Genomic DNA, 27,549 nt, shown 5'->3' on the forward strand with positions numbered 1-27,549 from the left:
TGCTATGGCGGCTGATGAAGGTGCAGGAAACACAGCTTCCGCCTCCTGAGCGAAGCATGAGTGGCCTCCGCTGCCGTGTGGGAGCCCCAGGAAAGATGAGCAGGGGGGCGGGACCAAGTTCTGAACGCTTCTTTTACGAGCCTGATTCTGCTTGCTAACATCTACGGAGCAAAACGGCATGGACAAAAACACAAGAGACAATTATAAGAAACAAGTCCACTGCAGCAGCTGAGCTCAGTTCAAGCTCGGCTCAGTGAGGAACCCATACGGATGCTGGAGGATTCGGGGGCAGACTGTTATGATTAACAGACAGAAAACACTAAATAAAAGACATATTCAAGGAAGACTTGGAGCTAAACAAAAGGGTCTTCTCATGGTTGCAGTTAATAAGGAGAACAGTGCAGGTGAGGAGGTCTGGTTCTGTCAGTGACACACAAATAAGCTGCACCTGGATCCGAGGACAGAAGAGGAGGACGGATGTCAGACAGTCCATATGTGACCAAGGAAACATCCACACATACAATGAGACGGTCTGGCCTCCGAGCCACGTCCAAGGTTCTGAACAGAAGAAGAAGTGGGTGTCCAGTCCAGCCTCCAACATCTGGTGGAGCATCTTATTCAAGAGAAGACAGCATCTTCAGTCAGGACCACTCTCTCCGTCTGTGAAGAGAGAGCTGAGCCAAAAGGCAAAGCCCAGGATTCCCTGGTTGATCCATCTGCAACTATCACCAGAAACAAGATTCGACTGGAAGAGGCCCCAAGGATGAGGAAAAGTCTTGGTTTCTTCACCAAGACTGCTGCCACTGCCACGCAGGAAAAAAAAGAGGACGACTGTTGTTTTCATTGTAGTGACTCGGTACCTTTCCCCATCATCTTGTCAGTGACACAGAGACTCAGAAATTCTCTGGGGAGAATGAGCAGCCCCTGGTTCTGAGCAGAGCTCAGTGTGGGACAGCAACACATCCAAGCTCCTCTGCTCTGAACCAAATGGAGGCAAAGCCTCCGGGTAAAGTGATGCAGACCCTTATCTTGAGCTCCTTTATGGATCCAGGAAAATGGCACATGAAATTGATCTCGGAACCAGAGTGGCCGCTCGACACTGCCATCTTGTTGTGCGAGTCAGGCTAGTGGAAATAATGACTCTGAGTCTGAGTCCAATTAAGCTGGCGCAGGAGCAGCTGGCCATTTGAAGAGTGAACTGAGATGGAGTCCAGCAAGTGTGTTGTGGTCCAAAACAGAAGAAATCAAGGCTCACTGAAGAAAGGAAAGATGGAGCCTGGAGTGCAGCTTTTCACTCTTCACCAGGGTGGCAGGTGTGATGGACGAGTGCATTCATGAGACCCTATATAGAAGCCCAGTGTCGGAGCCTGAAGTCTACTCTGCCGGTGACAGTGAGAGAAGATGCTCCATAATGCTGACTCAGCAAAGAGCGATCCATCTTCTCTAGTGTTGTGGTGAAGACCAGCCAACCCGAAGACCAAGGCTTCCAGGCCAGATCAAGAGAATATAGAATGCACTAGTCAGTCAGGTTGAACGGAGGCGGCGAGGAGCCAGTGTTGGAACGCACGCACGCACGCACGCATGCACAGCTGGACTGGTCCAGCTTGAGTCCAAGACAGGAGTGACTGGAGAAGCGAGGGTCCTCAGAGCCAGGGACCGCAGTTCAGTAAAGGGTCGTCCATACATGCTCCAACTTCCTCCACAGAAAAGATGGCTACAAGTTCTCAGAAGAGCTGAAGGAGCGGTAAAGAACGACAGCTTTAACAAACGGGTGACATGGAGGAAAACTCCTGACGCCACCATGATGGACCTCTCAGTCCCCGACTCACAGACGAGCGCCACGAGGCTCATGACTGCTCTGCTTGACTGATGGAAGTCATTACTTGTCGGGCTGCTTTCATGCGTGCTGGAAGCCATCCCTGACACCAAGATGAACACGGAGGTTAACTTAGCTGAAGCCCACAGGTGCAGTGAAGGAGGCGGCGATGACTCTGGGCCAGAGGATTTACACTCATTGCAATGTAATCACAGCAATATCGGACAAGCAGGAGCGACTTCTGCCATCAGTCACACAGCCAGCTCCTCACATCCATCTCCTGCCGGAGCAGTGTTTCACTCTTAACAAGCAGTGGAGGAGAGCGAGACTCGACAAACACGCCTGCTGCAAGAGGCCCATGGGGAACCCTTCTGTGAGGAGCAGTTCAGCGACAGCATCTTCAGGGCCTCCACAGCACCTGAACAATCCTCGGGTCCACCAATGGCACAACGTCAAAGACGCCATTTCTGGACTCGCTGGTTTCTCTTTGGTGGGAGGAGTCACAGGGAAGTGAGACCGGCGGGGACGGCCATCATCCATCACGGCGTAAAACCCGCTGCTGTCAGCTCAAATCGACTCTCACCTTGACAAAGTGTCCGTGGGGACTCTGGTTTCAAACTATGATTGAGTGGCCACACGCACGCACGCACACACCTGTGTGAGAATCTCTACAAACAGGTCACACAGGCGGATTCATCCACCTCAAAGTAAAGTGAAATCATTTTTTTAACCGCCTCAATCTGCCTTCAAATAAATGGATTTGAAATAGAATCTGTCTGAAACTCCATGCCATCACTGCCAGAGCAGGAGGACGCACACGGGGAGCGCGCCCTCTGGTGGACGCCGCGGGACTGAAGCGAGAGTTAAAAACAAGCTTCTCATCGCAGGTTCGCGTCTCCCCGAAGCCTTTGAGGTCAGCTGACTGGGTAGCAACGACTTCTATGGAGTCGGAAGTTGAGGGTTTGAATCCTGGTGATGGAAGCAACATCAAGACAGCAGTGACGACAGCATGAGATTGTGAGAGAAATAGAGAATGAATATGATGTAGCGTATGGATGAGGGGGCAGTCAACAAAAGTAATTATATTTCTAAAAGAAATTCATACTTTACAGTTATTATAGTCAAAATACATATTAACAAAAATAAAAGTTGATCCTGAGAATGTCAGGAGAAAAACACATCAAAAGAAGAAATGGCATTTTTAAGAAATCCATTCCGGCACATTTTCCTCAAGTGCACACAAAAGCAGTAAAGGAGTGGCCAGACAAGGTAAGTGCTTCTTGCAACAAGGTTTTCGGCATGCATGAATCATATTCGCCGGCACAACATCCTAGAGCACTGTTGGTCACTTTCAAAAGATTTTAAACCAGGGATGCTGCGATCGATCGCTCACCAATCATGATCAGCCGATCTCAGCGTGATCAGTGAATGCCGATCACAAGAACAGATCACGCGTGGCAGCCGGCGCTCTGATGAAGCCCCGCTGGTTGTTTGTCAACTGCCTGAGTGGAAACTTTCATAAATGCATGTGTTTGAGCACAGTCTCGAGAGATTCACCTGCGACATCTCACATGTTTTTCACTTTTCGATTTTAAAAACGTGTCTGAATTAAATGGAGTTTTTTTTGACATCATGTGTACAGAAGGTCTCATCATTTTGATGACAAATCCATTGTCAATCCATGTGATCGGTATCGGTGATCGGCAGCAAAAATCCTGATCGCAGCGTCCCTATTTTAAACTCATGGCATTACTTCCACATTAACCTCCCGTTCACCACATCAGCTAACCACAGGATCGCTGAGGAGATGAGCGCGGGAAGAGCAGCGCAGGAGTCGACCCACAGGACGCCTTTTGCCTCTGAACTGTGATGCTGAGTGCAGCAGTGTGAGTGTGATGCTTCTCACCCGAGTCCTGCCAGATCAGACACCAGGTTGCCAAGCGCAGCAGCTGGAAGAGAGAGGGACACAGTTACAAGACGATCTGGGAAATAAGGGTTTGTGTTTTGACGACGGCCCAGGAGGCGCGAGATCGAGCGTGATAATGAATTTCCCTGCTTCACACGGAAAAAACAGCGGTCGGCCATCAGCAGCCAGAGAGGGCTCCTGGCTGATAATATCATCCTGGAGAATGTGAGTGGAAGGCAGAGCTCAGCTGTCCAACCCAGGAAGCGATAGCTGCCGTGTCTGTGGAGGATCGGCAGGTCAGATGATGCGAGCACAACTGGGAAGGCATTTGCATACAGATATAGAACACCACAGACGAGAGAGTGTTTCCGCACACTGACAACACGCATGACACCGTCTATGTAAGTGGCTAGATATAATGTCTCTGGATCCGCATCAGCAGTGACACACACCAAATATTGAACAATGTGAGCCAAACCAGGCTTGCTTCATTTCTGTCTCCGTCACTCACGGTCCTGTTCCTCGTATCAGACTCCTCCTAGTCCACTTCTGTGTTGGAGTGGAGTTGATGTGCTGTCACACATGGTGTCCACTTCTTCCTGCAGTGTGAAAACTTTGCACCTGCATCTGCTCTCGTCACTATCTCCCCCTCTCTCCATGTCATTGCCTCTGGTTCCATCATGCCGTGCTCTCTTGATGTTTTCCCACCTCTCGTCAGTCAGACGAACGTGTGATGATTCCTGACTCCATCCTGACAGTGATCCGGAATTATTCCTGCTCTTGTCTTCCTTCCCACCGTCGCTCCACTTTAGAACATCTGAGCTCACACTTGTGATGGATGAAACACACTATGAAGGCACCAAGTTTGGTCCTGAACCAGTCAGGAACCACACATGTGCAGGAGCAGACGGTTGTCTTCTCCAACACACGCGCGGTCCCGCCGGACTCTGGCTGATCTTCACCGAGGAAAGGCAGCAAGGCTCCACACACTCCCCGTCTAATTAGCGGGCACAGACTGTGTGTGCCGGGAAAATGCTTCGCTGAATCCCACAGACAGATGGTCTCCAACGGAACTGAAGCATCAGAATACGCTACAGGTTTGTTTGTCTTTGGCTCCAATTAGCTGGAGGTGGGGAAACATTTAGTCTAATTGGGATGCACCAGGAAGGGCCCCGGGTCATTCAGAGGGGGCCGCGTTCCCTGCGTGAGACTGGCTTCACCAGGACATGCGCACTCATCTTACTGTCTAATTCTAATGTGGAGTGTCAGTGAGTGTTAGTGTTCCTGCCTGGAGGCTTCCGCAGCCAGCAGAGAGTGGACCAGACTCCAGCTGTCAAGACTTGTAGGCACCTCTCATTGTCTCCAGGGGGCGTCCAGAGAGCTGCTGACCTCTCAGGATCACCAGCCGACACTGGAGTCACCTTGGTAATTAAAGGAGAGATTTCACACGATGACATCACCAGCTAATGATGACGACCGACTCGTGACCGGTTCGGCGAGACCCCTCACAACAGCATGCAATTACACTGTCCTGCCAGTGGGGGAGCCAGAAACAAATATCTTCCAGTGGCTGGCAGAACCTGGAGAGGAGGCTGCACACCAGGATGTGAGTGTGTGAGTCGCTCACCCTTTTCCAAACAAGCCTGACTTCATCCGTTTGAACTGTGAATGGGTTCATTAAACTCATCCTTTCTGAGTTCAATCAGGACTCTGACCCCTCCTGGTGGGTCGCCATGCTGGCAGCCCTTCCTCTGATCATCATGACCAGACTCTCTCTGTTGGAATCCACCTGCCTCTGTGCCCGCTGCTCTCCAGTGCCTGACCCAGTTCCATGCTTCCCGAGATGATATCGCTCCTCTTTCATCTCCAACCACTGAAATAAGTTCACTGAACCCTGCCGGCACTTTCGGATCACCTGGTTAGGTATGAGCTCCCAGTCTCCAGCAGAGACACTCAGGAGCTGAGTCTTCTCTCATGCCTCCTCTGTCAGTGGCGCATTCATCAATAGAGCATCGTACAACCCGCCGTTATAATTAATCCCGAGAGAGTGAGAGAGAGGCCAGTCAGGTGGGATGATACGGTCCATCTCCTCAAACGTAATTACGGGCCGAGGTCAGCGGTCCGGCTGTAACTGAGTGAGCACCACTCTGCTCCGCCCCCACAGGTCGCTGCCCACTCCATGGCTGAAGCATATTCTGATGAATTCTTCCTCAAGTTCCCTGACTCCTCCAGGGATCTGCTGCCTAGTTTGTTTTACTGGAAATAATATTTCGCTTCGGGTGCAGTAGTTCCTCAGGTGAAATCCCAGGTTTTATACTTTTGACTTTCAACGTTTGCTGTACAAGAGATCTCCATCGCATGTAATAATAACAATCAATTTCCTGAGAAACTGGAGAGTTCTGGGTCAACAGAGAGTCCTGGGTCTGCCCCCGGGTCTCCTCCTAGTCAGTCATGACCTGACCAGAACAAAGGGGATGGAAGACAGAGCATGATCCTTCCACCACTCAAGAGCAAGGCACCAGAATTAGAACTCTCCTTCACTTCTCCACTTCACTTTGTGATACTGACCATAAATAATCTCAGACAACAAACTGAAACACTCATACCTGCTTTAAAAGAAACTGATGCAGTGCAATATGGGACCAGTAGGGTAACTAACTGGAGGACTGTTTTTCAGGGCTACATCGAGGTTCGACATTCAAACACGATTGTAAATGAGGCAGAACCAACACACAAATGAGATTCTCCATTCTTTGACCCAAATAAAACCCAAGACTATCAAGGCTGCACAGAGTTGCAGTTCCACAGAGACGTGCCAACGACTGCATGATAAATGGAGTGTGAAACAAATGGGAGACAACTGGGGTGCCTGCCAGACTCCGAGAACTGGGGCTTGCAATATTCACCCGGGGAGAGAGGGACTCATGTCCATGTCCATGGATATCAACGGTAAACAGCATCAGAAACATCATGGTCACACCCACACTAGTGTTTCAGGTCTACTGTCTGCCTGTATTTTAAACATGCTAACCTGTACAGTCAACTCTTTCACGTCAGTCAAATAAACCACAAAACCAGGGATCAAAGATCATTTCTTCTCACCGGCCATGGTTGAAATGCCCAGGATGACTCCGATGGATAACTCGATTTGTGTGCCCTGCAGGGGAAAGAGACAAGATGAGGCTCTAAATCCAGCATCAGAACCCCATCATGTGGATCTCTGGACCTCAACATGGTGAATATTTCAGTGACGCTGAGCTCAACAAAGACGAGGAGAAGCAACTGATTAAGTGAGACAAAACACAAATGCAATGTGAGCAAGCGACAGACTAAGAAGAAGACACGTTTGAAATCATCATTTCATCACTTTGGATCAAGTAATAAAACATTTTCACCTGACAGACATTCATCTTTCTGAAATGAGTAAACTTTTAACAGAAGAATCTATATTTAGCTCAGTGGAAGGTTGAAATCCCTTTGACCTCGCATCTATCCCAGCTCCCCAAGGCGAGAGGCAGGGGACACCCTGGACAGTCACAGGAACAGACACACAACCACTCACATCAACTAATTCTGACTCAGCAAATCAGAGGGAACAAGGAGCTTAAAAACTGCAGCTCCAATGGAACTTAATAATTTATAAGACTATTCTCTTTTTGAACTTTGACCCCGGGCAGCAGTGAAATACACCTTCAAGACTGTTTTGTTGAAAGAAAATCCTTCTCCTGCGGTGCCTTCCTGCCACCTCCTCTGCATCGTTCGAGCCTCTGAGGATTCATTACCTATGCATTTATCAACAACCTTTGTGAGCCAGGAACTCAGATGAAAAATCAGATTCTCCTTCTTTCCTGGCCACCAGCTTGTTCATTATTCCACTCAGAAGGGAAGAGCGGCAAAAGGAAGCAGTGTGAAGGGACTACACTGTGTGTGGAGTTACTGTCCATGTAGCCAGGAAAAGACTGGCTTCTCTCCAAACTGAGCAGCACTTACAGCAACGATCATGATGCAGTTGTCCAGGAATCCAAACCCAACAAAAGGGAGCGCGTTGTGCAGCAGGACTGCAACACAAGAGAGAAGACAGTCAAGCTCAAATGATCTCCATGAGTCCTGTGGAGGAGAGTCACCATCTAAAAGTAACATTTCAACCAGCTTGGATTCAACAACTCTGGTTAGATCACAGGTGTAGCACTACATTTCAAGTTCCAGTTTTGTCATTTACAGGTTTAATTTCATTTCAGTCTTGCTTTTCACATGAGTATAGATTCATATGTCTAAGTATTAACAGCCTCAACATATATTTAAAAGTATGCTCATTTTTAATCTTGAAATAGAATTTCCTCTCGCACTTGCCTGATGCTTGTGCCACATTTTCTGACTATTAAATAATAAATGATACATATAATAAATTATTACTTTCTCTCTGTATTCAGTAGTTCTTCAAATTTCAATTTCTATTATTAATTTTATCAGAATTCTGTCCCTACGGCTAAATATATATATATATATATATATTTAAACTCATAATAATGAGATCAAAAGCTTCGGTTTGAGTCTCAGCAGATGTGAAGCTGTGCACTACTTTCTCCAGCTGTCGTCTCTGTCAGTCCCTCGTCTCCTGCTTCTCAGCCTCGCCTCTGAAACATCCATGTCAAGTCCATCGTTGCAAGTTATGGCATAAATAAATGACACTGACCCCCAGTGGAATGGGAACAGTGAACTGGTGCTAGATGAACGTAAGATGACTGGAAGCCAGAGCCAGACATGAAACTGTCACGGCAGAGGTCAGCTTGTCGAGGAAGTGATGGATGAGCAGCTCAGCACAGAGCAATAGCAGCACAGGTTCAACTCTCCATGCCCTTCTTCAATCTTTGAGTTTCAGGGACAAGTTTTTGGAAAGCCAAACTCCCTCCACAAACAAAACCGTCTCAGAAATGATAGAAATAAATGAATTTCCAGTTGGAAACTTTGCAGAATTTAATTAAAAGTACAGACTTAATAAGGCATCTGAATTGGTAATGCAGGTTTCATTTGCATGAATTCTCCCTTTCATTTTCAGAGTGAAATGATTTTCGCAGAGTCATGCCGCCTTTCATCTTTTTCCACCCTCAAACGGAATGAAGTCTTGTTTCGCTTGTTATTTCTACTGAGTTACTTCACCGCTGAATTCTTCTGCTAAAGTGTTGACAAGTGTAAATTTAGTCAGTGGATGAGAGTCAACAGAACAAAGAGCGCCAGTGTGGAGCGCCTTCGCTGCTCTGGACCAGTCAACACCATGACTTGGAATCTGGAAAAGCAGCATTTCTCAGACACAGAAAGGGTCACATGACTGACAATCTGGTCAGTGGTTCTCCTGCTGGGAGAACCTCATCTACAGTTGGGCTCAAGCCGTGGAGTTGGAACAAGCCCGAAGAAAAGGCTGCATCCCACCCATTAGCATTCTTCAGATGCGGAATAGCCGACGCAGTGACTCGCCGGGTTCCTCAGTCGCATAGGTGAAGAAAGGAGGTGCTAAGACAAAAGTAATTCAGTGACGGATGACTGAGTGTTGAAGTGTTTTCAGCGCCCTTGTTTTGGTGTTTGAGGAGGAAACACTCCAGAGAAAGCTGCATCATTGAAATCTAAAATATGCAGTCATCATCATCCTCCCAACTTGATCCAGTCTTCTGGCACTCAAGGCTTTGTTTCTTCCTCAACTGTTTTTGTTTGTGACACACAGCGAAACCAATCTAATTTATGTCAAACAAGACCAGAGGTGCTGCACATCTACAGCTGCAAGACTCATTAGAATTAGGATGCTAATCCATCACGCTGCGCTTCATGGCCAACACATGCTTTGTCTTCTTCTTACCATATCTTAACTGCGCGGCCGTAGGTGGCGCAATATCCAGCTGCCCTGTGGAGAGGAAGAAATGAAGAGTCAATTAGCATTGCTTTTAGAAGAGCGGAGGGAGGAAGAGATGGCGTTTGGAGAGAGGGCAGAATGTAATATGCCGTCATGTCAGCTGTGACAAAGGGATGTCACCGAGAGCAAAGGCTGTCTCCCTCGCTGCCACCTCCCTGGAGAGCCACATGGATGAGGACAAGACTGACGTCAGACAGCAGCCATTCTGCAGCCAATGTCCACACTATTATTGCTCCTGTCTGAGAGAGCTCACTTGTGATAACTGCCACGCTCACTGCAGAGAGGAAGGAAGTCAGGGACCCCCGGTAACAACGCTGAGATCTGAGGACCCTGAAGTGCCCACTCCCAGGTCCAAAACCATATATTGTGAGGAGAGAGAGAATCACACCTTCAAACGAACCTTCCACAGAGGAGTGTGAAGAACTGCATGTGAAACACAAGGGGGGGGGAGAAGACAATATTGGAATATCCTGGCTGGCTTCTGTGAAATTGGATTTGTCTCAGCGAGTCCAGTGGAATCTGTTGGGTTTTTTTTCACATAATGAAGTGTGTGCTGTCAGAAGCAGACTCTCCTGCCTTCAGCCAAGAAAATCACACGGTACCGACACACACTGGGCTCGCGAAGCTCCGCAGCTGCCTCCATCATGGGGAGCGGTAATTGGAGGAAGCTCCTTCTGCTTTAATTTCATTTGTAGTCTGATATCTGAAATGTATTGTCCTTATCTCCACACAGACCTCCAGCTAACCGCTTCATTCCCACAAACCATTTGCAGCGTCACTCCGATTCCTCCGCTCTTCCCCTTCAGCAGCAAGTGTCAGGTTACCATCTGTGCCAGTCCACAGTTGGACTATGCCACTGCTGGAACAATTGTACAGATCAAAGTACAGATCATTTCAGCTGGCGCTCTCGACACCCACTACACTCCATCACACTCTCACATCTGTGCACACCTCCAGCTCCTTGAAGACTCTCTCCATATATTCAATCAGGCCTAGAGCTCTGCTGGATATTTGATCGAGGGATGAGCCGTTCACGGCCCAACACTGGAACGAGACTTTGCTCGCTTACTCTCTTCCAACCAGTGGCGTAGTGGGCGTGTCTCAAGCATATTTCAGTCAGAAAGTAAATGAGAGCAAGTGCCAGTTGTGCAGCCGCTCAATGTATCGAGCCATGAAGCTGCCGCCTCCGGCTTTTTTTAAATATTCAACAACAGACTGCATTAGTGTTGATCTGTTTCCTGGTTATCTGCCATGGATAATTTGGCTGACATGAGCAAACTGCAACTCTCTCTGTGTCTGCTTTGTCGGCAACGCTGTTAAAGGCGAGGATCCTGCTGAGAGTTGGGCAAACACTCTGCGGGAGGTGACTTTATCCAGCAGAACTTCACGTTCAAACAGCAAATGTGGGGCGGCGCGGAAAACCAATGGGGTGTAGAGAATACAATAGAAATGTGATGGGGAAGTGGTGAATTAATGAGCAGAGGATGGATGAGACCCATCGGGAGGCATCTCATCCGAACCACACCATGTCTGCTGCGTGGACGCGAGCACAGCGGTTCTGGAGGGAGAAAAATAGGCCGAGAAAACTGCTGCGAACTGCCAACGTAAACACACAATTCCAAATGAGCTGCTGTATAGAAATGAAGAGGGTGAATGTCAGCGCCATGATTTATTTATAGAGCGGCGAGAAGGAGGTGTTATATCATCCTGCTAGCTCTTCTGAGCGGGCATTTTTCAGAACATTTTTTATTTATCACAACAATCTTCAGCCACAGTTGATTCATCTGCCGCCATGTGCGTTTCTGACCTCCCTGCATTATTCAAGAGAAACATGTCCTGCTCCTGCAACTTAATGAAGATGGACAACCAATCTGTGTCGCACAGCACGACGGGAGATACACAGAGAGTTTTGGATCTTTGACACGGTTAACACTTCATTCATACACAGACTGTGGAGCCATGAGTGCTCACACTGTGATCAGCTCAAAAGGTGCAGAAGTCACTTCAGTCTTTCACATCAAATGTGAAACGTGTCCTGAATATTTTTCATGAGCACTCACTGAGTGATTCAATGTGTTGCAACACACACAAATTTCAATGTCATCCAACGATGTGACGCTGGTGTCAGGCGCATATTTGATGAGGTGAACCGCTCCTCTCTGTTCCTGACCTTCTCACTCCCACACCAAGTGAGTCGCACTACAGACTCTGGACTTCCAGACTGAGAAGTCTCATCATGTTGTCACTACCAGCAAGGCTTAGTTACTTCACAGAGATACATATTTTACAGATTTATTTTTTTGACAGTTTTTTGGGGTCTGTATTAGATACGTATTCCGATACAGGAGTGGTGATATGATACATTGCAATACATTGTGTTACTGTAACTTCAGAAATATATTGTCAAAAGAACCATTATTTTTAGGGGGGAATCAGATACAGTACAATATCATGTGCATGAAAAGAACTTTATTCACATGACGTCAGTCCAGTAAGACTTTCAGTGAAATTTCAGTGTCCAACAAAAGAATGAATTTCTCCCTTAATCAACAAAATAACCTCAGCGCACAAAAACTTTGCCACAAATGCAGCAGCATATCCAAGTATCTACGTATTAAATATGAGTAGTAGTATTTGGTGGGTAGCCCTGTTTCACCCCCCCCCCACACATTCTGTTCATGTGGGATACGCTGTTCACATGAAACAGGAATTAACAGTTTAATTAAATAGCGTTCTGTAATTGACCATTTTAATTCATGGTTTTTATCTAATTACTTTTCAGACACCACTGTGACATGCACCCGAGTTGGAATGAAAGGTATTAATGCTGCATAATCTCAGCTGCTTCAGTGATAGGAAGATGACTAGCAGCATCACAGCCTTTTCACATAGGACATGAATTAATATTCCAGGTACAAATTCACCATCATTCCAGCTGACTTCTGCCTCTTCTGAAAATAATCGGGTCAAGTGGATGTTGGGCCGAACCCGCAGCTCATCACCAGTCGCACGAAAAAAGCTATTAGAAAGAAATGGAATCTTCAATATTCCCACAGCCCGATTCATCAGGCTGCGACTTGGACTGCGAGCGCTGACATGGCTCCTAAACTTCTGTGATCTGCAGTATTGATCCAACAGAGCAGCTCCCTCAAACGGGCTCAGTCACAGAAGAAACAATAGAGGAGCGTGTCACCCGATAAGCAACATGGATAAATCCCGGGGCCGCCATGGTTCACTCTCGTCACCGTGCTCCTGACTCGAGCTGTGTTTGCAGACACACAAGACCTGGATCTATTTCTGGAACATGAGACGCACCTTGAGAACAACAACAACAAATGTGGAATTATTCAAATGAAAAAAATCCAGCAGTGAGGATTGTTTATTTCCAGCTTTGACCAGAGTGGAACGCTAATAAAAGAGATATTAATATGTATGGTGAGGCTTTTTCTCTTCTTCATCTTCTTATCTAGTCTCCACCGACGAGAACAAACTAGGAAAAGGATGGCGGACATTGATGTAACTTGCAGGTTACTATCAGTTTGTTCCACAGCTCCACCACGGTCACACATGTGACACCGTGTCTGGCAAAGGCAGGCTGGCAGTTTGCAACCCAGCTCTGCGATCAGCACATTTAACCACAAGAACTGTCGGTTTCTACGAACGACAACCAGCTGAAGATGCAAGTTCTGCACCCCTGCAGGCCGACACAGGCCGCTTGTTTGTCTCGGCCTTATACAACACGTGGAGTCCTCCCTGTTTTTCAGGGGAACTGATCGATTTTCCATTCTCACACCTCATTTCCAGAGGAAGGCGATGTGGGAGTGTGATGAAGCATGCAGGGATGAGAGGGATTTCAGGAGGGGGGGTGCATTCATGAATTCATAAGAATTGATGTCAACTCATCTCCATATTCTGTGCGTAGATAACAAGCTTTGTGTAAACAAGTGTGTGTGGGAGATCAGTTGGGATCAGAAGACGGAACAGGAGAAGACAAGAGCCTTAATCAAGAGCCCTGCTCCACAGCAGGCAGGATCCCACAAGACAAACCTTGAGACTCACTTTCATTTGCATTTTTAACCTTACATCTTGATCTTGATATCTGGACCCATTCCACCCAGTCTGTGCCCTCCTCGCCTCCCTGTCCACTCCTCCGGATGCCTGACCCTGTTTTCCCCACCTCTGCGTACCAAGGTTCTCTCCCCAAGTTTCCCCTGCCACAATGAAGTCCGCATTTTTTAGTTCACATTTTTGGATTGGATTCCTGTGTAACGGTGTGGCACATGGGGGCTTGTTTGTTAGCCCACCAGCCAAATAATGAAGTCAGGATTTTTTTTTTTTTAAATACAAGGGAGAGCAGCAAGTCCAGCTCAACATTTGCTCTTGTTCCCTCAGGTTGAGCCAGAAAAAGGCTGTGTTGATTCAAGCCTTTCCTGTGTCAGCCTGGTTTGTCCTACTTCATCAGACAGTCGACATGCATCAACACATATGTTTCTATTCACATCCCTCTCATCACTCATCCCAGCGGGGGACCTCTGAATGTCACATCCCAGCCGGACAAAGACATGAGCTCTGTTGTGTGAAAGGAAGCAGCCAGATGGATAAAAATATCAGCCCATTATGCTGCTGTGAAGTCGCCATTCTCTGGCAGGTAAACAAATAACCAGTCCTTTACCAAAGTGCTTATTAGTGTCGACACAGGCATCCAGGAATAGAAGTAAAATACATGCTCAGAGCATCCTCCAGAAAATCTCTGGGGACAAACAGAGAAAGCACATTTCTCTTTAAAGACTTCCAACACTGGAGCTCTCTCCAAAAGTCTAGAGCCAGGCTTCTATAAATGACTGTTTTGGTGCCGACATTACATCATGTTTGTGTTGCACGGGGCTCAGGCCGAGGTTTATTCACAGCTGTGTTATTATTTTCCACCAGAGCTCGTCCAGGATCTTGAATGGGATGTTGTGAGGACGGACGGGAATATTTCTGCTTCCAAGGAGGGATTATGGGTTTGACGGTTTGCTTAGTAGGAGCCCACATGTCTTCACGTAGGGTGAACTCTGAACCAGATTTCCACAACGAGAGCAGGTCAAATATGCCTGGGAGAAAGGTGTGTTCCCGGAGAAATGTTCTCGCTGACCTGACAGACAGAGGTCTGAACACGTGTTCCTCACCACCTCCCGCGGCACTTCTTGGACTCCATTATTCTCCAAGTACAACACAAAGCAACAATGTATTATTGTAGTTGGGTATGAAGTCAAACCCACTGTGAAGGCACGACACAAATCCACAAATCCAGTGACAGAGCGCAAGACAAGAAGATTAAGCCAAGAATCTGAGCGCAAAATAATCCTCTGCAATTGTTGTGAGTTTTTATCTCTGGAAATTCTATGGACCTGTGCCTCTTTCTGTGTAACATTCCTCACCACACGGCCTCAATCATCGTCCCAACACCAGCAAACGTTTGCCGTCCCAGAACACACCAGCAGGTGACGTGACGACACTTTTCTGTCGTCCACCACAGACTTGTTCTTTCTAAGTGTTCAGTCCAGTTTCAAACGTGTTGATGTGCAAACACTAACTAGGGCACATTTAAATGACTTTCATGACGGCAAACTCTGCTTCTGGGTCAAATGCAGATTCACCCATGTCTCTTGTCTGGCTGGCATTGCATCCTATTCTGTCACACCATTCACTTTCAGTCTACATGACTACATTCAGTCTACATGACACGCAACAACCAGGGCACACATGAGCATCATGGGAGAATTAGACGTCATCTGAGTGGAGCCTCCAGGAGCCCAAGTAGAACAGTTTGATATTCAAAGAGGAAGACTGAAGAGGTCAGTAAGCTTCCAGTCCAATACCAGTTTAGTTTAGACTGAAGAAAAGTGACTTTAGACACAAAGTCTTCAGTCATTTCAGTTGACATTTGCAAGACCTTAATGTGACAGATTAAGATGACAAACATTCAGATCCCCTGACCTAAGCCCAAGCCCTAACCTAACCACAGCATATGTTACAAATGAAATGATAGTGTCAAACAGTTATAGGTTGTCATACGTGGTTGAAAACATTCATAGCATCCTCTATAAAGCTTCATCAATGCATTATAGCTGAGACCTTTAAAGAAGGTTATGTCCTGGTATATAGCCATTAACACAACAGTGGGTCCACCAGTACTTCAATCAACGTCCAGGAATGTCTGAGCCTTCACCCAAGCAGATATTAAATGATACTAATATCATTCATCACATTCAACCATACCGAACCAAACAGGACAAACGTCGCACTCTTGTGAAACACAAATGTCTCGAACATTGTGACATGAAACTGCAAAGAAGCCTCACAGGCAGTGAACTTGACAGCGGATGAGTCAATAAGGCTCACAGCCAGGAGAAAGTCAAAATTGGCCGATATTCCTTTGCTAACTCCGACACTGTCGCGGGCCAGAACTGTCCTCGGTGGATTCGGCTCCGATTCCTGGCACTTCTGCTTGCAGGCAGATGAATTTAATCGAACCCACCTGTCTGCCATATTTAATTGGATTTCTCTCCCAGAACTGACAGAGACTTCTGACAGAGCAGCCGGTGAGTTTACCTCAGCGCATCTTACACTTGTAATTGGCTGTGCTCCATTTCATTTCACTGGAAAGATACTCAACAATGGAGGCAAAAGATGATGAGGTGCAACGTTAGTATTGAGGTGTCATTGCATCATAGAGCTCCTTGTCAGTGGAAACAGAGAGAAAAATACAGAGAGTTAAACGTCCGTGAGATGAAGGCGGAAAAGAATCCTGGAGGGAGAAAAACGACTTTTCAACTGGTGCAGGTGCGTATATAATATGGCTAGGGCTGCAACAACGAGACGACACTGACAGCCATAATAGACTATTCAATTATTTGGCAATGGGCTAATAAGATGGCTAGTTCTCTCCACAGTAAGCTGAGGCTACAGGACCATTGTGACCCGAAACATCAAAAGTATGGCACCATTTCACAGGCACATCAAAGGACACGCCATTCAACCAACATTTGGAGCAAATAAAACTTAAATATGAAGTTCCAAAAGAACATTTAACACACTTTTAAATACTATTCACAACACAACAATCAGACATGTTGGCGTGTCCCGACTGGCTGACTAATCGTAAAGTGACTATTAAAATAGTCCTCAGTGGCAGCCCTAAGTATCACATTCAAGTCTAAACCAACAACAATATGTCACTGAAATTCATTCACCCAGTCTTGAGTGAAGCAAAGAGTTGTTGTGAAAAGTCAATAGCAGAGCAGCGATACGGTCAAGGTGCAGGACGATGTCATCCCCTCTCGGACACAGCAGGTCAACCGGAGAAACCATGAGCTGTTGGGGGATATGTTGACTGCATAAACACTCTAACATGTGGAGATGAGTGTCGCGGTGCAGCAGTGACAAGGTGACTTCCAGCAGCAGACACATGGAGGAAGAGGCAGGGAACACAGACAGGTTGGAGAGGGAGCGACTGATATGGTGAACTGGGACATTCGTTTGTGGTGTTGTCCCATGGGGGATTAAAGATCCATGTTTCTGAGATCAGAAAAAAAAAGACTGACTGGTAAGCACATCCGCGCTCCACATTTAAGCAGCGCGGAACGCACCAATCCACAGAGACGCTGCGCTTCCGAGGATTGCTTTTAAGTTGAGTTGAAAATGCTGAATACCTGCACTCTGCTGAGGCATGGTCTTCCCTGAAGTGGGTAAGAAGTCTGAAGAAAAATGCATGCTGGGTGGCTTCTTCTGCGCAACTGAGCCACATATATACAGACTTCACGTGGCTTTGCAGCCACCCTGGCAAGCTGGGACAGGGTGCTGACAACAGATCAGTGAATGGACCACGAGAAATACTGCTGACGGCACCCAAACAACTCACCTCCACCCCAGCACCTCCGCTCAAGCCTTCACTGACACGATGCAGATTCTTCTTCATCTTCACATATGCTACCCAAGCTAACACAGGGACTACTACATGCCACCAACATCGGCCAATGGTATCCAATTGGTATCATTGTTAGCCCTTTGTCTACGCAGATGGTTGCCACTCGTCGCTCATTCTTTAAACTTGCTTCACCTATTTCTTATCACACTCTTCATCTTTTGGTTAGAAGAAAAGGCTTCCATGTCATGCAACGCTTTGCCATTTCTCCTCTGACACTGAAGCCGAAGAGCTTTTTTACCTGGATCACCGACTGGATCCACAAAGACTCCACTCTGGTTCTGGTTCCCGTTTCTCCTTTGATTCACTTCAGACTAGATTTACTCTTCTTAAGCGTGGTGCTTCAGCAGCAAATAAAGCATATCTAATGTCATTTAAATGCCTTTTCAAATCAAGCGTTCCCTGAAGGCATCAATTCAAAGAAACATTCCGGGTAAAACCCTCTCAGCCTAAAGGTCACAGATCAATTTTGGAGGCGCCTGTCATCCAACAAATGTTCGACTGATTAGTTCATTTGTGCAGCGCGGCCCTGTGTGGTGAGTATCACTCAATACACACAAATATGGCCTCACGGCTGATGAACGGGGGTCTGAGACTGCAGCGCAAATTACCAAACAAACACTACAGAATCAACATTTGCTTAATACACGCCTGTGAGAGAGTGCAGGGAGCGCAGGAGGACAACCATGAGATCGCCCCAAGGAAGTGTGGGCGCTGGGACCCCCTGGGAGAGCCAGATGACATGGTGTGCGTCAGCTTGCATGAGTGACATCAACCATGTATTTGGCTCCAAAATGATTAGCCAGAGACTATGTTGCTCGTTCTCAAAAGTTGCATTCAAATCCCAGGCCTTCCGAGCCACGAAAGATTTACAAGTCAACGTCGATGTCGTGACACAACAGCATGGGAGCAGAGGGGCGCCACACGTTTGGGGCGGCACCTGTCCACTTTGCTACCCGACTTGAAAAGTTGGAGGAAGTCGCTTTGTCCCCTGGAAACCAGCCAGGATTCGAGTGTGAGTAGAGCGACAAGCATTGTCAAGCGGTGCGAGGACTCCATTGACTGTATTTCTGTGTTGATTAATGAAGAATCAGTTTCCTCCAATCCAACTCTGACTCACAGGTCATCCTCGTCATGATGCCGTCATGAGCGGGACGACTGACAGATTGAAGCGAAAGAGTCCACTTCCCAGAGCCAGGCAAAAGTGACATAACACTTTCATCACGTCTATGACACACTTAAAAGAGACTCCAGTAAAGGAGGGCACACACACAGCAGAGACCCCAAATACGGGGATAACATGCCCCAATAATCTCAACACAGCACAGCACACAGGAAGCTCCTCCTCCAGCCCACAAATCCCGCATGATCACATGACTAAACAGTGTCAATATCATGGAGGTGCACACGATAGTGGTGGTTTCAGGTGTTTGGTCACGGAAGAATCCAGAAAGAAAGCTCACAATAAGTAAATGACAGGAGCATATCTGCGGCGCAGGAAACTGAGGTTCACGCCTGTCGCCCAGACATCTGCAGGAGCGGCTTTGCTCTTTGATCTGAACGTCAGTGTGCAGTATTACCTCCACACACCAAACACAATGATATACAAGTGTGTGACGTGAAGCATAAAAAAATAACAGAAACTCGTTCATGTTTTCATTTCTGCGCAAGATGGCCGACTGGTACGTCCAAACTGATTTCCAGCGAAAGGTCACCAACACCACTCTGGTATGTTATGGCGTGTGATATTTGCCCAGTGTTGCGAGTAGGAGGAAAACAAAGTCCCAGATGTGCAGGTGCGACTTGTGAGGCTGAGAGACCTAACAAGGCCTGCAACGCGACACCGGACAGCGAGATCAGTCATTCTCCGTCAGCAGCTCGCTGATGTGGGTTCTAACGTTTCACTTGACACAGGTAAAACAGTGGTTCACCTGGACGGCCCTGCTGCCTCAGACCAGCTCATGATGGATGCTGATAAGCCTGTCACAGAAATCCATCCCTCAGCTGAAACGCTGCTCAGAGAAGGAGACCAGCAGTCACTGCCGCAAAACACAAGCCGCTACATCCCAGGAGGGTTGAAGAGCGAAGAGGTGAGTGTGTTTGCAAGTCTGAAATGAGACCGCAGAGGATAGTGGAGGCTCCTGAGATGAAGGAATTTCCTGCTCTAATGAAGTCTGATATCAGCCAATAGCTGTCGATAAACCCTGTTGACACAGCACCAAGCCAGCTGGAGACGAGACTCCCCAGGCAGGCTGGTAGCACCCTCCAAAATGAGGACCGCTCTGGGCCATGAGCAGGCCACACAGTAGTGGTGAGACAAGAGGGCACCAGTAAATGAAGGCGCGGAGCTCAGACATCGATAGTTTAGTGGGAAGTCTAACTACGTTAAATGTTGCTAAAAATCTGTCAAGGTCAAAAGCCGTTTCCCCACCACCTTAATTTGCCAGTTTCTCACTGTACCGTCTCTTTTGGTCCACACTGAAGCAGTGGCCTCATAAATATAGTAAGAAATCAATTCCCCAGTAGTGGTGTCCCTGTCTTGTAGGAGCCTGTCTCAGATCCAGCGGCAGAACCTGTGTGCTGCTCTCACGTCACCACCCATGGAAATCTCTGCAGAACGTTCCATACTTTTGCAGCTTTTCATCACCACCGCGTAATGACACCAACATCACCATTTATATTGTGCATCTGAATCAGTGACCAAGCTCATACAAGACACCAATAACTCAGTATCTCCACTCTCTCAACTCGGTTCTCTCCTCTCAGGGAGGTGAGGGGTCAAAGGTCAGGGCAGGCAATAGCATCCTGGCTTCACCGCTGCATCTTCTGGACCTTATTTTGTCGAGGGCTTCCACCTTTTGTCAGCAGTGATGAGGCTGCTGGGGAGAATCAGCTGACACTGAGTGGATGAGGCATGAACGAGAGGGTGAGACGACAGACGCAGCACGCTTCTGTACCTGCAGGGATCAATCAAGGGGCTACAAGATAAGCACGTGCACATCCCTTCAGGCTTCACTCTCACTTCCCTTTTCAATGATCATTTCAGGCAGCTCCGTCTTCACGTTATTTATTGACGGCAATGAAGCCTTTTCTTTGGAGCGCTGTGAAAAATAAGCCTCATTTACTCACCCACAGCACCACCGCAGGGAAGGGACCAACTCCAACACAGTACATCACTCACTGAGACACCGGACAGCAGTGACCTTCCTGTCCTTAAAGGCTGCATGAAGCTGTATCCACCTTTCTTACACTGTGTTCCAAATGAGTAATAATATGGAAAAAAAAGGAATTTTGGGAATGAACTGCTGTGTTGAGTGATCATTGCACAGCTCAGGACTACAGTTCCTTCAGTGGCTCCATATTTCTTATCATTTTTCATGAGTCTCACAAGAGGAAGTCACTTCTTTAACTGTAGCCGTGTCACTTCAGTGTTCGCTCGGCAGCCCTCGATGGGCGCTTGATTTATCCACCACAGCAGCCGTGCAGTTGTCTTCACGCGTGTCCATGCTCATTTGTTATCGAAACATCTCCAGCAGTTCTGACTCATGAACGTGCGCTGTTTGATAAGCTTGTGCACTCAGGTTTGGGTCATTATTATTTTGTTTTTAATCCGGTTCATCAATTAATTTATCAAAAAAAATAATCAACTGATTTATTCATTATCAAAATAATGATCAAGAGATACAGGTCATCATCAAAACTTGGGCCATCCCAAGTCGACAATGCCTTTTTAAATTGAAGGAAGATGAAACAAGATTATTGCCAGCTTATAAAGTTGGAGATGTCCATGACCTGCACTCTTTTTTGATCAACCATTGACTGACAGAAAAATGTGGGGTCACTAGTCTGTTATATTTCTGGCCAAATCCAAACGACTACTGGATGAAAATCACAAAAACATAAACGCTATAAATGTATTTTTGAGGCCTGAACCAAGAACCTCCAAGTTCTTCAAGTCAAGGAGACAGACGTATCTCTGCAGAGCACATAAGTCTGCTCCAGGGCTTCCTCCCGCTTGCATGTGTCACTGGTGTCCGCTGGCCTCCCAATCGATAAGCATCAATGGAAAGTGACCTACCTTGAGCAATAGCGATGGACTCGAACCTGTGCAGTTCCCGGAGCAGACATGTTCGCTCAGAGGGATGGAGGCTGTAAATAAACTCTTTGGCTCCCCGCGGCGAGTTGAGCGGCTCCACCGGCTCCTTGAGCGGGTGGGTGCCGAGGTTGCACCGCGGCATCAGCACGGAAGCGGGCAGCTCTGCGGTGAACCGACCCGGGGAGGCCACGGCGAGGGGCTGGGGGTGGCCGCCGAGCCCCGCTCTCACCATCCCGGAGCCGGCTCGCAGAGCGAAAGCGGGTCGGAGCACTCGCCGCAGGCAGGGCAGCATCACGAGCGGGGAGCAATGAACCTGGAGGAGGAGGAGGGTCATGCATCAGGCCTGGACGGACGCACCTGAACGCACCACCGCATGAGTTGGGATGCTTAGTAAAAGGTTACTTGAGGTTCAAAAGGATGCCGACAGTGGCAGTGAAACGCACGAGCAGATGCGAGAAAGCGCCGCCACAATCCGCGAATGGAACTATAAGACTCGACCTGTCCGCATTTCAAGTGCAACTTGTCCCGGACGCACCTCAGTCGATGCTCGGCTGTCCCGTCCAACAACCTCCGGTCGGAGCCGCTGCTGGTGCTCGAACAAACGCCTCCTCCCCCGACGTGCGAAGCTCCAGGACCCGCGACAAGGTAGGTGTCACAGCAGCAAACACACGCTCACATATTTGTCCCCGGAGAGGCCAGCCACGAGCGGTCTCTGGAGGCGGACTGGCAGGAAGCTCCGGCGGTCAGCTGCCCTGGAAATGTTCTCCAACAACGGAGCCGCCTGGCGCGCTGCGTCACCGTGACGTCACCCTACGTAAGCACGCACGCGACACGCGGACGCACGACACCTCGCTCACCGAGGCCAGTGTGAATGATGACACGCCGAAGCTTTCTTTCCGAAACATTTTCCTTTCGTATGTGAAAGAAGCCAGTTTTTGACGTGTGACGTGCGGTGTTCTCTCCGATCTAATGCGGATGCCGTCAGGGTTTCAGCCCGACTCAAGTCCTCACCCTCAGAAGACGTGACACAGTGAACAAGCCATGTGTTATAGCAAATCACCAGTTTGGAAGACACGTTTCCCATTGGACATGAGCATCCTTGCATAGTGTTCTTCTAAAATGTACGGATCCCTTTTATTTGTACGACTATTGTCTTCAACTAAACTGCTACAGTCATCTGAAATTCGAGAAAGCTTTGGCAACAGTGACCCCTAGTGGCTTACCGCAGGCAAAGCGTTTCAAAAAAAAACTGTCTCGAACACATCCAGTCCACAGTTCCAGCTGAATAAAAACAAACAAGCTGTCAGATGCAAAATACACTTTTTATTGTAATGCAAAAGGATTAAACAGAACATAACTTTGTGGGAACAAACTTGAGCAATAACTGTGAGACTGTACAGGGACACAGAGAGATCAACTCTCTAACTGTTGAACTAGCTTAACTTTCTTAAAAGCTCTAAATTTGGATTGACTTTCAGTAGAACCTCTGATATACTGTGTATGTATATATATATATATTTATGCTGGCATCATACTACGAACGTTAGGGGTCGAACAAATGAAGCAGCTTCCATGAAAGTGATTTGTCAGTTGTACTTTTCAGCTGCACATTTCATACGATTGCATTTAACCTTCAGTCCGAACTAGATCAAAAAGACAATGTCTTTGGAAAAAGTAGCCTAAGTGTGCTGTTGTTTATTTACAGCTTCTAAAAGCTAACAGGAGCATCTAGGTCAACAGCCTCACCTACATTAATACTGTTAGAAGCCTCTTGAATGTACGTGTCAACTTCTGGAGGTCAGAGCAGGTTTTGTGAAATTCCACGGAACGACATATCAAAACAAATAAATTAAAGTCACATGCGAGGTCCTGTACTAGTATTTACAGTTTCATACATGCCGACATGGTGTCAGTGCTACCTATTTTAACGCACTAGAGGAGGCTCATGACGCTTTTGAATGTACACGCACACATACTGCCATGTCGTTGATTTAATACAGATGAGTTGATGCTTTAAATATAGTCTGAATATATGTGCTTTACATGGTTCATACGTGGCATGCAGCTGCTGTTCAACAGACAACAGCGACCAAAAATCAAAACACGCTTTTATAAACATATTTTGTGGTAACATATATAGAAAACATATACATTTGAATTCATATTTCTAGAGTTACTATGTATATAGCAGAATTAAATGCGTCAGAAATATGCTGAGCGGATCCTCTGCACGTGGACTCGACAAGGAGACGGGCAACAAGACGGTCCGGCACGGATGAGGAGCCAGGAGACTGGAAGGTGCTGCACGTGTCCCTGTGCAGCTCCAAAACACATCACGGTTTATTCTCCACACGAGCTTGGATTCCAAGTCCAGGAACTCATCCAGAACACGAGCCGACCACACACCTCAGTGGAGTTTGGACGTTGTCTCGTCGGCTGTTCGGATTCAGGGAACAACTTATGCTCCATTTTCTATCTGGTGTGCGCCGATCTATTTATCAGGAGGACGCAATGTTGTTTGAATCAAGTTCTCTTCCAGAAAAGCCGCAGAAATATGGAGGACTTAAACAGCAGAGCCACTCAGGATTCAGTACACACATGTGACAGTTAAGCTGACAAACAGCTGGGACACTGCATGAGTCATTGTCTAACTAGGATTTGCTTTTCGGTGACTCAAACTGCCACCAAAGTCACTGACCCGGCGGGTCATCATGCTATGCGCGGAGCAGAGCGGTCGTTGGTGAGCGTCCTCTTGAGCTTGACTCCCTTTCGGATGGCGACCAACATGTTGCCATCCTCTCCCTCATCGCCTCCATCAGGCTCGTCCTGCTGGACCATCTGCGCGGACGGTGGGAAGGGGGGGTTGGTGGAGGCTTGCCCGCTCCAGGACGACATAGGGAGCACAGACGGATCGTCAAATGAGGACAAGTCTGGATTCTCTCTCGCCACTGAACTCCTCTCCTCCGCTTTCACTGGCATGTCCGGGACCGTGGGGATCTTCACGGGGATGACTGGGGTGCGGATCGGGATGGGCCCCGTGGCCACCAGGGAGGCGGAGCGTCTGGCCGAGGGCTTGGAGGAGGGGGTGCGGCGGATGGTGGCAGTCCCGGGGGTGACGATTACCGGGCCTTGGCTCACAGGGTACGATCCAGAGCCATTGTAAGAGCCGGATCCAGAATAAAATCCTTGACTCGTGCAGGAGCCTGAAATTAGATTAGAGGACACACAAGGGTCAAAAACCACAAGCACAAAGAGCTAAATAAGCACATCATTATATACACAACTGGATCATAAAACTGGATTCTTTGATATTCTGTTATTTATTTCAGAATAAGTTAAGTATTTTTATTCATCTCGTATCATATCTCACCATTCAAAGTACGTTTCACTCAACTTAAACAACGACTACTCTGCCTTTCACTCCTTCTCTTTCACTCTTTAATAACCATCTAATTAATGTTTTTATGTTTTGTATTTGTGTTTTTTAAGAATGATTTTGCTTGTCGGTGCAGCAGGGATACTTTTTATTTCATAATACACATTAATTTCACAATAATACATGAGAATGATACAATTTAAATCGCTTATCACTTATTATTATTTATTTTGTCAATTCAGAAGGTTTAACTTTAATTCAAAATTATATAAATTTTTTGTAACATTTTTGAAAAGATTTTTAACCTCAATCTTTTATTAGAATTTTACTTTTTCAAATATTTCACTTCATAAGCTGTTATTATTAGAGGAACACAAACACAAAGGGGTCATGACTGAGTGCGCACCAGTGGGGGTGGTGGGGTAGGCTCCTGGCTGACAGGGGGTGGATGGGTACGCGGCCCTGGGGTAGGTCCCCTGTCCTGGGTAAGGCGCCTGTGTGCTGGGCAGCCCGGCTGTCGACGCCGGGCGCTTGGTGTGGAACATCCGCCGGTACGACTGACCGATGTCACTGTTCCTGGGGATGGTGGACGACTTATCGAAGTCCGGCTGCTGCGGATGGATCTCAATCTCCTGGTCTCCTGCCATGGAGAAATAGTCGTAGTCCGACACTGGAGGAAAGACGAGCAGCTTAGCAACTGAGTGAGAGGAGGAGGAGGAGGACGGTGGTTCCAGGGGTGCTACCTTGAGAAGGGATGGTGTCTTCAGAGCAGCACGGCGTGTTTGTCTGAGTGCTGTAGCCACTGGAGCACTGGATGGACTCCCGGCTCGACCTCTGGTTGTCCAGCTCAAGACCCTTGGACAAGGCCAGAGTCAGCTCCTCCTGGACTTCCATCTCACCCGCCTGTGCACAAACAAGAGTCAGTTTGGCGTGTGTGGGCCCCAAATCAAACCAGGATGCATCTTCCTCTGATTTCTCTGAGCCACGTGCAATTACTGCAGACCAGTCTGACTGTGGCCACTGACAAACACTCCAACGGTCGGTAATCAACACAGACATGCTGTGGTGGCGGAAAAAACCAGACGGAGTGAAAACAACCCTCGTCTGCCAAGTCTCCAAGAGACACGTCAGACGACTGACCTTGGGTGCCGCAGTCCTGCTCCTCTCTTCCACTTGGCTCTGCAGCCCAGCCGGCGCTGGTGCTGAGGATGTGATGGGGTCTGAGGAGGAGACTCCGTTCAAGGCTCCGTGACTGTCCCCTGCAGCTGGAGCCTCCTTGTCTTTCTTCCTCCGAAGTGTGTTGACCATCGGCTGGTCATAAGGCCCCGGCTTTGCCCAGTCCTGAACACAAACACCCTTTAGATTCTTGCCTCTAACTGAAGTCAGAAAGTTGCTTTGGGGCGTCTGATGGCAGTTTTCTCCTCTGTCCTAACCCTAGCTGTGTTTGATGCTGGAGAGTTCGGGAGGTCCTTGTTCTACGAGTTACATCAGTGACAGTAATAGCACTGAAATTCTGGACATCATTAAAAACAGTAATTCTGCAATGTGTGACAAGAACATGACATGAAAAAAAGTTCATGAGTTGTTGGAAAATTATTTGGGGAAATGTAAAAAGTAAATTCATGAATAAAATGCTTTCAAGAAATAATGTAAAAGATGACATGAGGTCAGATTGTGAAGAGAAATGAAGATAATTCTCAACTCCAATAATGAATATTCTGATGTGGACATTTCAGGATAAAAAAAAAACTCCTGTGTGAAACAAAAATACAACATTTACAATAGCCCAAAATATAAGACAAAAAGGGTGTGAATTTGACGTCCAAAACCGTGTCTAAGTCTAAGCTTGGTGGAAAACCAACAAAGACAGTCAAGGGTTCCAAGTCGGAGCAGTGAGAAGGAGGAGGAGGAACAAACCTTCCAGCTAGGAACTCGGGATGAAGGCACCATGGGAGAGCCCAACGTACAGTAGTTGGGGAAGTCTGGTAAGAGTGCTGAGGCAGGGCGGGGCCATGAACGGGTGGGGCAGGAGGAAGATGTGGAGGATGACGAGGGCGGAGGGTAGAAGGGGAAGGCAGTGCCAGTCCCAGAGCCCAAACTCCCCCCGTTGCCGTGCAAGAAGGGGGAGCTGGCCGGGCTGTAGTGGTCGAAACCATTGGACAACTGCACGTGTGGGGCGGCAGAGGAACGATAACAGAGGAGACAAAAACAAATGATGGGGTAAATCAAAATGCAGAACAAAAGTCAAACAAAAGGAAACAATGGATAACTGAAAGCTCTGAGTGGCCAGTCCACAGGAGGAGAAGTGAAGTGTGAGGGACAGGGCTTGAGTCTGAGCAGCTGTGTGAAGAGTGGTTCACCTGGTCAGTACTGTGCTGAAGTGCAGCAGCATGCGGGTCACTGCTGCAGTCGCCGTAAAGCGCTCCAGTCTCTGACACCTCAGAGGAGCTGGAACTGGGACAGGGCTGGCAGAGCGAGCAGCAGAGG

General features: G+C 47.6%; 2 protein-coding genes across 6 annotated transcripts in view; both read right to left on the minus strand.

The window, feature by feature from the left end:
- Nucleotides 1–22,455, minus strand: part of LOC128771643 (transmembrane protein 65-like) — a 30,291-nt gene extending 7,836 nt beyond the window's left edge. Inside the window, exons 1-6 of the mRNA XM_053887180.1 lie at nt 22,222–22,455; nt 21,669–21,999; nt 9,571–9,615; nt 7,713–7,780; nt 6,825–6,879; nt 3,723–3,765 (exon numbers count right to left, since the gene is read on the minus strand). Of these exons, the coding sequence (XP_053743155.1) occupies nt 3,723–3,765; nt 6,825–6,879; nt 7,713–7,780; nt 9,571–9,615; nt 21,669–21,978 (521 nt within the window). The 5' untranslated portion in view covers nt 21,979–21,999; nt 22,222–22,455. The remainder of the gene's footprint in view (nt 1–3,722; nt 3,766–6,824; nt 6,880–7,712; nt 7,781–9,570; nt 9,616–21,668; nt 22,000–22,221) is intronic.
- Nucleotides 22,456–23,012: 557 nt separating this feature from the next.
- Nucleotides 23,013–27,549, minus strand: part of LOC128771624 (protein MTSS 1-like) — a 35,772-nt gene continuing 31,235 nt past the window's right edge. For 2 of the 5 annotated variants that reach the window (XM_053887127.1, XM_053887124.1), the window contains exons 11-16: nt 27,423–27,527; nt 26,980–27,225; nt 26,203–26,403; nt 25,806–25,965; nt 25,469–25,732; nt 23,014–24,889 (exon numbers count right to left, since the gene is read on the minus strand). In XM_053887127.1, coding sequence (XP_053743102.1) covers nt 24,396–24,889; nt 25,469–25,732; nt 25,806–25,965; nt 26,203–26,403; nt 26,980–27,225; nt 27,423–27,527 — 1,470 coding nt within the window. In that variant the 3' untranslated portion in view covers nt 23,014–24,395. Of the gene's footprint in view, nt 24,890–25,468; nt 25,733–25,805; nt 25,966–26,202; nt 26,404–26,979; nt 27,226–27,422; nt 27,528–27,549 lie in introns of all 5 variants that reach the window. The other 3 variants (XM_053887125.1, XM_053887126.1, XM_053887128.1) reach the window with 3 other exon arrangements.

Source organism: Synchiropus splendidus, chromosome 15 (assembly GCF_027744825.2).
Source record: "Synchiropus splendidus isolate RoL2022-P1 chromosome 15, RoL_Sspl_1.0, whole genome shotgun sequence".
In the NCBI taxonomy this organism is placed as follows: Eukaryota; Metazoa; Chordata; class Actinopteri; order Syngnathiformes; family Callionymidae; genus Synchiropus; species Synchiropus splendidus.